This window comes from Clytia hemisphaerica, unplaced genomic scaffold, assembly GCF_902728285.1.
Source record: "Clytia hemisphaerica strain Z4C2 unplaced genomic scaffold, Clytia hemisphaerica genome assembly, whole genome shotgun sequence".
Classification (NCBI taxonomy): Eukaryota; Metazoa; Cnidaria; class Hydrozoa; order Leptothecata; family Clytiidae; genus Clytia; species Clytia hemisphaerica.
Genome location: NW_027103272.1, coordinates 159,563 through 174,753, shown reverse-complemented (window position 1 = coordinate 174,753; position 15,191 = coordinate 159,563). Strand labels below are relative to the sequence as shown.

At 34.1% G+C, this 15,191-nt stretch overlaps 1 protein-coding gene across 1 annotated transcript; it reads left to right on the top strand.

The window, feature by feature from the left end:
• Window positions 1-6,944: 6,944 nt before the first annotated feature.
• On the top strand, window positions 6,945-8,046 carry LOC136801859 (uncharacterized). The gene has a single exon (XM_067058525.1). It carries the CDS (start codon window positions 6,968-6,970, stop codon window positions 7,988-7,990), a length of 1,023 nt encoding a protein of 340 aa, XP_066914626.1. The 5' UTR covers window positions 6,945-6,967; the 3' UTR covers window positions 7,991-8,046.
• Window positions 8,047-15,191: the final 7,145 nt, after the last annotated feature.

Here is a 15,191-nt window from a genome sequence, read left to right as displayed (position 1 = left end):
ATTACCATAAATTTCACTCTTCTTTGCAGTAGGTTTCATGAAATCCATATCATACACCCCCATCATATTTTTCAAGATTTTTCGATTGAGCCATTAAAAACAACGATAAAATTATACTTTATAGCAAGCCTAATTATGTAGCTTTACCATCCAATCAAAGAGCATGGCATAAAATATGTTTTTGCTTTGAATATCATAAAAATTATAGCATGAGTCTATACAAATTGCAATTTGGCTCTTTGCTGCAGCCGCCATGTTGTTGTTCCTTCTCGTAGGTACGCATCTTCAACCAAAGAAAATTATTCTTTTATCTCGCACGGCCTGACAAAATAGAAAAGTGACGTCATTTGCATAATTAACAATTCGACCGAGTTCCTTCTTATTTCAAATTCCTTGATCAAAGATAAAAAAAGTGAATTTTTGAACCAGATATTTTTTGGAAAACATTTTCGGTACTTTAACAACCATGATAAATGAAAAATGTATTTTTATTTTACCGACCGACTGACTCATATTTTCTCGTAGAACAACAAATTAAATTGGTCTCGCCCTATAGACAATAGAAAAAGGTGCAAGAAAAGGATTGGATCGAGTTTAAGGGGATAATTAAATAATAAAGTGACACGCGTCTGACCGCGCGACCACGTTCGAAAAGGTGTAATTTCAACCTCTTTTTACTAATGTAATCGCTGGGCATCTTTTTCTTATGTTTGGTTTAGCCTATGATCTTTAAATTTCATGGCTACCGTTAAATTTCATTTTCTCGTTAGTTTCTCTTTATTATTTCTTTCACATATTTAATTTTTTCTTTTCCATTCTTTATTTTTCCTGCTTTTCATAATCTCTCTAACGTTTGTATGTTATATTTATATTTCTTTTCTAAAACATGCGAGAAATTCTATACATGGTTGATTTGTCATCACATTGAGAAAATAATCCATCTAACAGTTCCCTATGAAGCTTTTATTATAGTATTAAACGCGAGAAAACGAATGAAATATTCAGTAGTATGTGCTATTCAGGGAAATTGTCCAATGATATTTTTATTTTGAAAGTTTTCAAAAGGATTTGATAAAATTGTTTATAAAAGTATCGCTCTTTAGACTAGAATTGGTAAAATTTTCAGTTTATTCATCTTTAACCAGCAAGGTTTTCCTAAGGTTTAGGTACACTCTGTTCTCACAGACCCGGTGGGGTTTTTTCAGCAAATGCCGGGCTGAAAATAGCCCAGCTGGCACACAACGTTGTTTCAACGTTAATCTAACGTTCACAACGTCCATTTAACGTTAGATTAACGTTGAAACAACGTTGTGTGCCAGCTTGGAGTGGACCAAAGCTCGTCAGGGATTGATATTCCCATGTTTACTTATGGCTGGGGATTTGAATTCCATTCTTTTCGAGCCAGAAAATTCAGTGGATATAGAAAAATAACACAATGTTTTGTAGTGAGGATTTGCTTATCTGATTATTTTCAGCAGGGACAAAAATCAGAGTAAAGTTAACCACTGGGGACGATATTTTGAACAATTTTTCCAATGGGAGGGGTCGCCATTGGGTTTGTGAGAAAGGGGTGTATTATAGATTATATTTTAAATTATGTTTTTGTGTCTTTTATTATGAACACCCTGTATGTTTTTTAGATTGTTTGTAAAGGGCGGGGTCATTGACATTTCCGTGTTGTCACTTCTAAACTAAAAAGTGTGGATCTTGTACATTAGGATGTGTTTGTTGAACAACCATTAAAAGAGTGCTCAATACTCTTCGTAGAGCAAATTCAATAAAGTTATATTTCAAAAATCACCATGTAAAATACATTACTAAAAGTTTCATCCTACATACGCAATCATCAGATGTATAAAAACATTTCTTAAAAAACTGAATTTTATGTACAGAAATTTTCAAGTGCTATAAAAAGTAATAAAAGTCGTAAAAAGATGATTAAAGCAATTTTGACAATTATGAGAATTTCTGAAATTTTTCTATAATCCAACGAAACCCCCCTTCCCCCCATCTACAATGCTGTGTGAGTAGTTTGAGAGGATACCTTGGTCAGCTGACCCACTAACCAGCATTGTAGATGGGGGGAAGGGGGAGAGGCTTCAAAAATGTCTCATAAAAAGTAAATTCTCATTATATTATGCACAGGATTGTAGTAGAAGGTAAAAATTAAAAAAGGCTCAAGAGTCCGTTGGAATTAGCACAATTTTACATTCTGTTATGAAGACAAAGTGAATTCCACCGAAATATCGAAATATATTTGGAAGCTTCAAAATCGAGATATCCAACCCCTATTATCATGGGAAATAATCGATCACGCTCGACCTTTTGTTAATGGAAGTAAATTGTGTAATTTGTGTCTATATAACACTTAAAAATTTCTGTACATAAAATTCAGTGTTTTTAGAAATGTTTTTATACATCTGATGATTGCGTATGTAGGATGAGACTTTTAGTAATGTATTTTACATGGTGATTTTTGAAATATAACTTTATTGATCTTGTACATTATTGATGATAACATTTCAATTTTTCCTGAGCAATTTGTTATCTGCTGGGTATGAGAAGCTGGTAAAGTGTTTGTATTCATTATTAGGGATGTATACGTTTTTTTATAAAAACATCCAAAAATTTTGAAGCCTTTCATGTTCTTAACTTTTTGTGGTTTCAAGTCTAAAAATGTTCTTAGATGTTCTTATTTTTACCATTTTGCGACCATTTTTACCCATTTTCCTAAGAAAACGGGTGTTTTTGAGTCCACAAAGCCTTAAAATGTTCTTAACTTGTTCTTATAAGAATGTGAAATTAATCAACGTTACTGAGACTAGTAAATCATTCAAATAAAAATTAAAGGAAAATATATTTTGAGTCGCTTCTTGTCACACAGCCCTCATACGTTCCTATATTTGTTCCTAATAATTAGAAGTCGAACCTCAACAACATGTAGGCCGATGCTATTGTTTATTTTCCTTTTCTTATGTCTAAAAAGGAAGTAAAGAATTTTCTTTGATAGTATGCTGATACTTTATATAGGAAAATAACTTTTTTAGTTTTAACAAAAGGCTTAGTCCTTCAAGTTTTTAGATGAAAATTTTGGGAAGATAGTCTCTTTAAGGGCCGCAGTCAGAAACTTATAAGGGACGAATTTCGAACTTTAGCTCGGAACAACTTCCGTCATCTCATAATGGATGAGATGAAAAGTGATTAAGTTGCTTCGATTTCATTTTCGAATTCTTCTGATAAAAAGGTTAAAACTTCCAAATTCATGACCTTCAGATCTTCTTTCCAAAAAAGATCACGTTCTTTTTGTAAGAACTTCCAAAAATTTTGAAGCCTGAGGATGTTCTTAACTTTTTGGGTTTTAAGCTTTAAAATTTGTTTATCATGTTCTTATTTTCACCATTTTGTGAGCATTTTTGTCGATTTTCATAAGAAATATGGCCATTTTAGAGTCTGCAAAGCCTTAAATTGTTCTTAACTTGTTCTTAACATTTTGGCCATCGAAGCCTTATGTTCTTATATAGTTTGTTCTTAAATAAAAAAAACGTGTATTTAATTTTCTTTTCTCTTTTTCCCTGCAAGAACTTTGCACATCGAAGTATACCGATTGCCAATTTTTTTCGGAACAGACTTTGAGTGATTGTTCTTATAAAATAAATAATTTCGTTAATAATGTTTTTTGTCATACTTTCCGCATGTCAGTAGTTTTTTATATATATGGTACATATACCATTTAACTAACAAATTTTCATTAGTTGTGTTCGACTTGTGATATGAAAGAGAGATAAGTTTTTAAAGATAGTTTAGGGTTTAGAAATAACAAAACAAAAATTCAAAACATTTTTTGTAGTACTTTAAGTTTAGTCTTTTGACTTGTAATTTTTTAACATGAACTTATTCATGTGTCGGCATTTAGCGTCGGCATTTAGCGACGATTTCTGAGCGTTTATTCAGTAATTCAGACTAGTTTAGAAATATGATAGTCAGTTCAATGTCTCCTTTGGGTAATCTTTGACTTTTTATCAATTTTGAGAATTTTGTACTTCGACGAAAAGTCTTTCCTAAAAACGATAAACGTTAGTAATGGAATGGGATCTATCAAAAAACTGTAGTCTAGCAAGCTAGACGACTAATTCATACACAGTAGAAATAAAGCAAAAAGTAATAAAGGGAACAATTTTAGTCGTCTAGAAACCTTTGTGCACTAACTCCAAACAAAAGAAAAGTGTCAATATTGCAATAATAATTTTTTCCTGCTCAAAATAATTCTTGAGAAAAAAATGTGTGTGGATTTGTGTATTGAAAGTTTTTCATTTGAGTTGATTTCGTTTTGAGAGTTTGTTGTTGCCTGATAAATTGTTTTCTCGCTACGCAAGTTTCTGCGTAGCTAGCCCCTGTATCTATAAGGCTGGAACACCGGATTCTTCCAGTCGTTTATACAAACTAAATCCCATATTATTATTATTATTATTAGTATTGGTATTATTAGTATTACAGCCATTACACGCATTATAAACGACTCCAGTCTATCAAAAAACCTCTTTTCGATGCAAAAGTATTTATTCCTCTGATATTTGTAGAAAATGAGAAAGTGAATTCAAAGTGTTGAGTTTTTCGTGGTGCCTGGCAATCAAATCCGTTTTCTGAATCTGATTCTTGTGGTTGTGACGGCCTCGCCAACTAATTTGGTCGCCCTGAGGTTAGTAAGTAAAGTTAATAAAGTACACGTTTTTTATTTTATAAGGACAAACCCCCCGGGGGGGGGTACTAGGGCAAGATGGCTTACGGGGATGCTCCGCTGGTCAGGGTACCTTTTTTATCCTCCACGAGTTCCAGGTAGGGTCGCAAAAACACCAAAGTAGAAAAATCAGTCCCTCGTAGGGTGCCTATTTTTGGAAAATTTCGGGAAAAAGTAGAAAATTTGAGAAAATTTTGGAATTTCAGTCCCATTCAGGGTCACTTTTTTCGCAAATTTCGAGTCCCACGTAGGGTCCATTTTTCGAACTTCAGCGGAGCACCCTCGTAAAATGCTCAAAAATAGGTGAAAATAAGAACATGCTAAGAACATTATTAGGCTTAAAACTCAAAAAGTTAAGAACATCCAAAGGGTTCAAAATTTTTAGATATTCTTATAAGAAAAACGTGTCAAATTAATCATAAAAGGATAAATGACCTACCTATGTACCTCTATTTTACAACAATTTTATATAAGAACAATTAGGCTTAGATTTACAGCCTTTTTCGTCACTGCTGCAGATTATATCGAGATACACCTTAAATAAAGTGTAAGAATGATTTTGGCCTAATAAATAAAAAAAGCTAAGCCTCAAAGAAAGTTATTTGGCTCTTATGAAAAAGTGTATCGTGAAGCGCATGATTTAATAACCTTTTCTAATGATCTCAATTATTGTTTAATTCGTGGCAGATGGATACGATCTATATGCTGGAAAATCGTTATACAAAAGCATTATTTTCTCTCTCGAGAACAGTTTGTCTGTGGTTTAGAAATGTCATTTCAATAGTTGTTCATGATCGAATTTGTTTGTTTGACTGTAATGTTCTTTGACCAGCAATAGACCTTATCGGAGTTTTTGATTTTTCTTAAAAAGCGATGCATGTGGGATTGTTTCGAGTGTATTACAACAGAAATCTCTTGGAATTACTCGAGGGAATTCTATTGTAATACACTCAAAACAATCCCACAATGCATCGCTTTTTTAGAAATATCAAAAACTCCGATGAGGTCTATTTGGATGGATTTGCTTTAAGGTATATGTTTATGATCAAACCAAGCTCGACAAAATGTAAAAAGTTGAAATTCGCTTAGAAGATGACATGCTAATTCTTTTTGAAAGATCACATACTTAGCCTACCGAATCTTAACTTTGCTATCCCAGTGAGTGGGCACAGAAAGTCTAGAGGACGACTATATGACGTCCAAATAACGTCCGCCCGTCCATAGCCCGTCCCCGTCCAATCAGGATGTCCTTAAGATATCTTTAACGGACTTGATTTTTCCAGGACCTCTAAAAGGCGTCCTTTGGTGATTGGAAGTCTAGTAACGAGTGTTTAAAAACTTGACTGTAGTTGGGGGTGCAATATTTCATGACATTGATTTTGTAAATGGAAATATTAAAGCGTTCAGCAAGAATTTCACAAATATATAAATTTCATTTTCATATCTTTCCAATTCAGACATAATTTACAGCTTAGGCTAATGATATTTACATACGTAGATGTAGTTCTCAGTTGAATTTTTTTCCAACTCGGATTTACCTTTAGAACCGAAATTTCACTGTATAGTTTCGTGATATATCATTGATTATGTTTGAATTGTTATTTTGAGATTTCTGTATGTCCGGTGGTTTCTTCTGCCTTACCTTGTTCCCTGTGTGTTAAAGGCTTTTTAATGCTTACTGACAGCGCTGGATAATTCTCCAACGTCTATCGGTAGCGTAAATAAAGCCTGGGATACATTGGAAAAAGGCTGTTTTCAGTCATTACAGCCCTCTTCTTACAAACCTTCCCACTGGAAAAATTGGTCAAAATTTTGTCTCAGTGGTAAATTACTCTTATTTTTTTCCACATTGAAAATAATCAGATAAGCAAATCCTCACTGCAAAATATTGTGCTATTTTTTCCATCCTCACTGAATTTTCTGGCGCGATAACAATGGGAATCCGAATCCCCTACCATAAAACCACATTTTTCGGGCTGTACTGAAAATATTGCCCTCTGTCAACGCAACAACCTCGCAAGCTCGGTCGTTACTTGTCCTCGGGCAATATTTCTCAGTACATCCCTCACTAACCGGTCATTATTGTATTAATATCATATAAAGTTTTAAAGAGATTAGATCTCGAGATTATATAATACTTTTCTAAACTTTTTTTGTGTGTGCTCTATGATAATATGCGTCTAACGTCTAACTGTTTTGATAGATTGAAGTATAAACTTTGTCATAAAAATTATGGTTTACATTTTCAGGTTGAAAACTCAACAGATATTACACATGAAGGCACTTGGCTCGTATTTCCGAGCAATGACAAATTATCGGCGCTATCTATTGATAATAGTCATCTTATTTGCAATATACGCATGTTATTTTCTACAAGATATTCGTTATTGTGATCAAACTGAGCTAAACAAACAAGTCGAAATGCCTTCTGGGAAGAAAATTCCTTATTATACTGGCTCAAGTGCTGTACAAAAATATAAAGATTTAGCTGGTGTTGATTGTAAATATGACGCTAATGGGACAGTCCAGTGCCCTGATGTCCGTTACAAAGGAGAGTCATTGAATCGACAAGGACTATTAGTCATTGCTCGGCTACACGCTATATTTGATTTAATTTGTAGACGGCATAATATTGACTATTTTGTTTTTGCTGGTTCTCTGTTAGGCTCACAAAGAGACGGCTTATTGATCCCTTGGGATTTCGACAGTGATGTGGGAATTATGATGGATGATTTTCTAGAACTTTTAAAATACATTCGACGTGATTTACCGCCGGATATTTATTTTGAAGACGGTGTCGATAATCCGACGTTTAAGAAATTCTGTGAAGCAAGACTACGTGATAGCAATAGCTGTTATGGACATTGTTTAAGGACAGGATGTAAACGACATGACGGAATCCAGATTGATATTTTTGCATTCCGACGTGATAAAGAACCGCCAGAGTTAATTGAAAATCATTATTATAAAGATCACAAACTTAAATATGATGATATTTATCCGACAACTGAAGTTTTATTAGAAGGTCTAATGTTACGTGCGCCGAAAAATATTAAAGAATTGAATACAGAGATGTTTGGCTCCAACCATTTGACACGTCCGAACGAAGCTAGACACCAATGCCATAAAAATGGTTATGCAGCTATTCCATGGTATAGTTGCGAGGCGCTGGAAGCTATGTCAGAAGAAAAGAGAATGAAAATATTAGGTAATAGCATGGGCCATCGTAGTATATTTTTTTGGTATTTTGGGTAACTTTTTTTAAATAAGATATTTTAATCTGAGTATAAAAAGTTTAACATTTTACAGAGCCAATTGCATCATTTACTTTCAGCCAAGCCTCGATGCTCTGATGATAAACATGCTCTTATCACTTTAATTGGATTAACTTTCACGAATTTTTGCCATTAAAACTCGCGAAAACGCTTGAGATTCCTGATTCGCGAAATTAAATCCACCATCAAAATTTTTAGAATCACATTTTCGCGAATAAACCAGTCCAAAGTCTCCATTTGTGGCAAAAAAATGATATTTTTCAGCTGTTTTCAGGCTTATTTGCAAAATTAAATCCACGCGAAATTTTTCAAAACTCTGACTCGCGAAATTTAATCCAGAAAATTTCGCGATTTTTTTCGCTCGCGAAATTTAATCCGATTAAAGTAGATTGACTCGGATGAAAATCATTATACTGTCTTCTTTAACTCGAACCTCTATAACTCGAATGTATATCCTTAACTCGAACAAGTTTGCTGGTTCCTTCCTTTTAACAATACTTTAAGCTTTACTCCATATCTCAAAATTTCCATATAACATCATAACTCGAACAAATTTGTCTTTTGTCCCATATGATTTCGGAGACCTGGGGTATTAGGTTTGCGAGATGACGGGTATGTCCGAGCTAAAGTTCGAAAATCGACCCTTGGAAAGGCTGAATTTCGACCCCGACGACCCTTTGAGAGACTATTTTTCCAATTTTGTTCATGAGTTGATTTTAGTTTTTTGTAAGTTTGGAATCCTTACAGAGACTCAATTGATCTAAATGGTTTTTTTACCCCTTTGAGGGACCCCCCCCTGGGGGAATGGAGACTCTGCTGTACTTAGTTATAGTATAGACGTTAGATATTGATGTTATATTATTGTGTATTTGTTTTTGTTTTTTACTGTTAGGCTTTTTGAACTTATATACCCGGGTGCACCAAAAAAAAGTATACAATTTTGTCGAGATAATGTGACCTTCAGGATTTAAATTTTTTGTTCATTCTTCTTTTATTGTATAGAGGATGCTCTAACTTGAATTTTGAGCCATCATACATTAAAATTGTTAGTATTTTCCATTTTTTTCCATGTCGAAATTCAGCGAACTTTTTTCTTCACACTTACACCTTCTTTACACAAAAATACAAAAAATACAACTGTGCTCATGGTGTTAAAACTTGTATATATTTTGATCTCTATTTGATGTATGTGTGCGCTATGGTTTTGAAATAGTCACCAACTAGTTGCTCAAAGTATTGACTGGTTTGGAAACATATTAATTAAGATAGGCGAAAAAGGAATAAAAAAACAATGAAATTGTGTTTTTGTCATTTCGTCTTATTTATAGCGTGATTGCTGTTTTTAATGATTTTTTGAAATTTCGACATGGAAAAAAAGTCAGTTATCTCGACAAAGTTGTATACTTTTTTTTGGTGCACCCGGTATATGTATTTAACATTTATTTAACCACGTAGTATATTGTTAGAGAGATGGTGTTATGTATATTTTTGTCCTGGTAATACGGTAAATATTATTATACGGTAATACTGGTAATACGGTAATACTGGTAATACGGTCCTGCATGCGGTAAACTCTCGCTAGTTCGAACTTCTATTATTCAAATTTTTCTTTAATTCGAACTTGTTTTCAGGCCCCGTCTCTTAAAATACTTTCTATAATTCGAATCTCTCTGTAATTCGAACAAGATAAGATTCTCCGTTCGAGCTTGAATTGGCGATAGTCAACTGTAATACAATTATATTTTGTCTCGTTGTTTGGTCGGGTGAATAAAAAATACTATTAACAAAACCTCCTTAAAAAAGAAGGAACTATAATTAAATGGTTAAAACCCAAATTTAGCAAAAGCCCTAGAAAGTATTTTTTTCTAAGACTCAAATGAGGATTTGTAGTGAAATATGTCTTTAAAAGAAACTCTCTGTATCCTATTCCGGGGGCACAGAGCTACTTTGTTTTTTCAAATTCTTATCCAGCAACATGTCTGCTTCAAAAATTCTTTTTTTAAATGAGCTTTACAAGGAAAATGATACAGATATCTTATTTGAACCATAATCTTGTGAAATATTTCTTTCATAAAGAAACACTAAAAAAAGACTAAAAAATATCCGTCTAGATAGCTTAGAAAATAACTTTACGAAGTTCATTTGGATAAATACTTTTTCATTCAGATTTATTTACAGTCCACAAATTTGCTCTCTTTCTTTCCAACAATATTTCTTGCCCATTATACTTTGACATTTATAAACTTGAGTATAATAACAATAATGTCCAATAACTCTGTTAGGGTCTGACATTTTTTGATTAGACTGAAGCGCCACCTTTTTTTGCTCCGACGGGTCCATATTTATCTTTCTCGAAGATGGGTTCGGCTGATGAGTCTCCTCCTTTTGCGATAGTTCCTTTATTTTCATCAATTTATGAAAAACACCTTGTTTTTCAAACGAAATCCTTTTGCCAAGTTCCTTCTGTGTCGAAGAAAGCCGATTCAAACTTCTCAATTTTAAGATGGTTGAAAGCTTTTTTAAATTACTCAAGTCTCTATCCAGATTCATGAATACTTTCTTAGTTTGGTTTGTTGCTTTGAATTTCCCTAGCCTTGTAAATGATCTTTCATGTGACTTTTTTGCCACGAGTGCCAATAATAGAGTTAGGCTTGATAAAGTTAATTGGAAAGACGCCATTTTCGCACTCTACAATTTCTTTCCACAAAATAGTCTTTCCCAGAATAGTAAATCGAATGAATCCTAAAACAATAAAGGTTTATTACAGGAACTGTTTTAAGGGCTCTGACCATAGTCCAAAAATAGATTTTGGTATTGAACATGTTTCAGGTTCCTTAACACTTTTAACAAGAATTGCCTTTCTTTTAACAAGAGTAATTAAGATAATGCAAAATGGGATGAAAAAAAAGAGTTAATAATATGTTGCCCCCTCTTTACAAAAGTGCTTAGTTTTAATGGGTAATTAACTTTTTTGTTTCAAAATTTTTTAACTGTCCCAAAGAATAAACTATTTTAAATTTTGCGGAAATCTTTTTAAAAGATGGTCAAAAGTATGACTGTTTTTTTTAGCAAACCAGATGAAAAATGATTAAAAAACCACTTTTTGATTTTGAGAAACAAGCATTTACAAATATTTTCCGCAAAAATTTTTTTTGGTAAAAGACCATCTACTGTGAAAAATTTTTCAAAATGTTTTTTCTTCGCCAAACTAACTCTTCAAAGTTGACTAATCTTCCTCGAAAACTTCATTTTTTCTTCATCAAAAGAATTTCAGAGAATAGTTTCCAGAAAATGTACATGCCGTGACATCAGATTTTTTTAAACACGGCATTATGAAAAATTCACTATGGTCAGAGCCCTTAAAAACCTTTCTTCAATTTTTGTATGAGAAATACCCCCGGGGAGGGGCACTGACCTTGACGGCCGACGGGGACGTGCCACTGGAGTTTGAAAAGTTGACCCTCTCAGATATACATTTTTGGTAAAATGGTGACCCTGTCAGAATAACGAAAAATTGAAAAGTTTCCAATTTCCTCCCTAAAAGTCGCAAAAATGACTAAAAGTAGACGAAAAACGGAAAGATTTTCTGATATTTGCCCTGAAAAATTGTTCAAATAACCAAAAGTGGACCCTGTCAGATACACATCTTTAAAAATCAGTAGATTTTGGACCCTATCAGGATCTTCAGAGCCTAAAAAAGGGACCCTGACCAGCGGCAATACCTAGAAATACCTAGTTTCTACAACAAAAAAGTTCCTGGATTCAAAGAATATTTATATTAAATTTGAGACAGTTTCTGTAGAAAACCACCGAATTGCGTTTCGGTCAAGGTGTAAAAGTCTTTACCCTAATATCAATAATGTGTTTACAAAAGCTTACATTTATTACACAACCTCGTCCTCGGCTTTATCTATGTTACTGACAGACGCCAGAGATCTATTTTTCATATCTAGTGCTATCAGCATTTAGCATCAAAAAGCCGATAAGACGCAGATAACGAGATTGACATTTACCCAATGAAGTATAAGCCCAAAGAGCTAGAATCGAATATCCTTGGTGGGATTTGAAGCCTTCCAATTCCTACCAAAGTTGCGTGGCCTAGCGCGGTCCACCTGGTTTTTACACAATTAACTAAAATTTAGACCTAAATTTCGAAAAAGATATCACTCAAAAACATAGGAATCGCTAGATACAATCCGAAAGGTTAAAGATTCGATTCTAGCCCTTCGGGCTTATACTTCATTGATTTACCTACCTGCATTTACCATCTGACTCACTCCAATATTTGTAGTTGGCATACTGATATTTTAAGAATTTAAAGGGTTGCTATAATCTCAAAGAAAAACGAGAATAATGCCTACAGTATACAAAATCTAATTAGTCCAATTAAAGTTACATTGCCATGAAAATATTAGATTAAAATTTTCTATTATAATTACTCCCCTGTAGTGCTTGTGAAGGGGCACAGGAAAAGACTAATTAGGAAAAGAAATATTTGTCCCTGTTGGGTGTGCCCACAGAGTTTATCATGGAGTTTGTATTTTAGGGAATTAAGGACATGGTGAGAGAAAAGTATACCAGTTTCTATGCTATCCAACCTGAGGGCTAATGGTTAGTACTGTAGGCAAGTTAGTCTTGCCTAGAAATGTTGAGGCATCCCTCAAAAACATTAAAAGATAGAGTATGACGATATTTGTAAATAATAAATTATAACTGATTTTATCGAAAAATTTGAGTAAGAATCATTTTTCACTCATTTGGACTTTGTCGTTTTTGCTCATTTTCGACTTAACCTTCTCACAAATGATTTAACTTTTCAATTATCAATTTCTCATGTACAAACTATATATTCATTAGCTTTCATTCATTGTATTTATTTAGTTTGATGGTATTGAAATATCAATTCAGCACCATTCCAATTTTTTGAACGTGATCATATGCGGTAAACTCCACACCAACCCTGAACTCCCAAGGCTACTTACTAAGGAAGAAGTTTAGAACCCCAGCTGGCACACAACATTGTTTCAACGTTTATCTAATGTTCATAACGTCCATATAACGTTAGATGAACGTTGAAGCAACGTTATGCCAGTTGGGACGTCTTGAAAACCTCTACTACTCGAATATGCCTCAATAACTTAAAATCATATTGTTTCCTCCCCCTGACCGTTTGAGTTATGGAAACTCTACTGTATTTTAAAACGACCTTATTATGTCGCCCAAAATTAGGCCTTTGAAATTGAACCCTTATAGTGCAGAGAAAATTTTGGCGAAAAACCGACCCTTACGTTCATTGCATTTTCTTGCAAAAAGTAGTCAGATTATCCCAAAATTTTGCCTGCTGAAAAAACTTTTTTCTCACTTTTAACACCCTTAGCTTGCAACATTCTCATACCTTTACTGAGCCCCCATCCCCAGCGGCCCTCAATTCACGCAATCATGCAAATTTTTTTCGAAATTCACGCAAATTTTCCTTGAGGTTCACGCATCTAAACCAAAAGTTTGACCCTTAATCGATCCAGACACTAACAAATCGACTAATGATCCCCTTTTGATGGCCAATATTCTACAAAACCAATACAAGTCTGTCTTCACCCAACCTCTTCAAAACTACGACCTTCATCCGCTTGAGTCACAAATACCAACACTTGAAGATATCAATCTGACTATCGAGGAATTTGTCAAAGAAATCGGTACACTGTCAGCAACTTCAGCACCTGGACCTGATGGTTTTCCAGCTATTCTTCTGCTAAAAACTAAAGATAACATTGCTCTACCACTTTCAATCATCTGGAGAAACATACTTAACAAAGGAATAATCAATCCAAAACTTTTAAAAACTGGACATATATCCCCAGTTTACAAGAAAGGGAATCAAGGACTTACTGAAAACTATAGACCCGTTGCCCTCACATCCCACGTTTCAAAGGTCTTTGAAAAGATTGTATGAGCCAAGATACAGAATCATCTAGAAGAAAACAATCTGTATAACAACAATCAACATGGCTTTAGGAAAGGCCGCTCATGTCTTAGTCAATTGCTTCAACACACCGAAAGACTGATCCATTACCTAGAGAATGGAAACAACATTGACGTTATCTATTTTGACTTCAGTGAAGCTTTTTATAGAGTAGACCATACCATTTTGTTACATAAGCTTCAGAAAAATGGCATAAACGGTAAACTCCTTGAATGGATCAGATCCTTTTTGACTCATCGAACACAGAGAGTTTCAGTAACTTCAACCTTGTCCTCAGAAACAGATGTTATTTCAGGTGTGCTGCAAGTATTTGTGCTGGGACCGCTATTGTTCCTGATCATGATTCAAGATATTGATAACAACATCCTCCATTCTATTTTGGCATCGTTTGCTGACGACACCCGTTTGATGAAAGAAATATCCAAACTGGAGGATGTTTATCATCTACAAAATGATCTAGACACAGTCTATAAATGGACAGAAGACAACAACATGCAGCTGAATGGTCTTAAATTTGAGCATCTTGCCTATAGGCTGCCTGCATCCCCTCTGATTACTTTTGATATATCAAAAACTATTTTAGGGGATGCATGCAGCCTACCTTGCCTACGGAAAAAACAACGCTCTGAAGCAAAGTTCTCGCTATTTTTCTGACACAGCAACATTGATCGAAAATAAAGACGAAGTTAAAGACCTTGGAGTCACCCTAGACACTCAGTTGACTTATGAGAAACATATCCAAAGAACAAATCAAAAACGTAAAAAATATAAGTGCATGATATACTGCACATTCAAGTGGGGGGCGTACGGTTTTTCGGAATTGCGGAAATCGACCCTTTTTTCTTCGGAATTTCGGAATTCAGGAAAAATTCCTTCGGTATTTCGGAATTTTAAAATTGTTTTGGTATCGGAAATCCATGAATTTTTGCTTCGAAATTTCGTTATTATAAAGTTTTTATCCCCTTTTCTCGGAATTCATACATGAAAAATCAAATTTGATGAAAAATTTGTCAAAACGAGTAAAAATGCCCACAAAAATCGGTATCAGTATTGCAAGTATTTTTTTAAGGAATTTCGGAAATTTTGGCGAAATTATACGGTATTTCGGAAATCGCAAACCCCGTACGCCCCCCATACAAACCAAGGAAAATTGAAACCATGTTAACTTTATTGGAAAGCACTAGCCATCCCTCATTTGGAC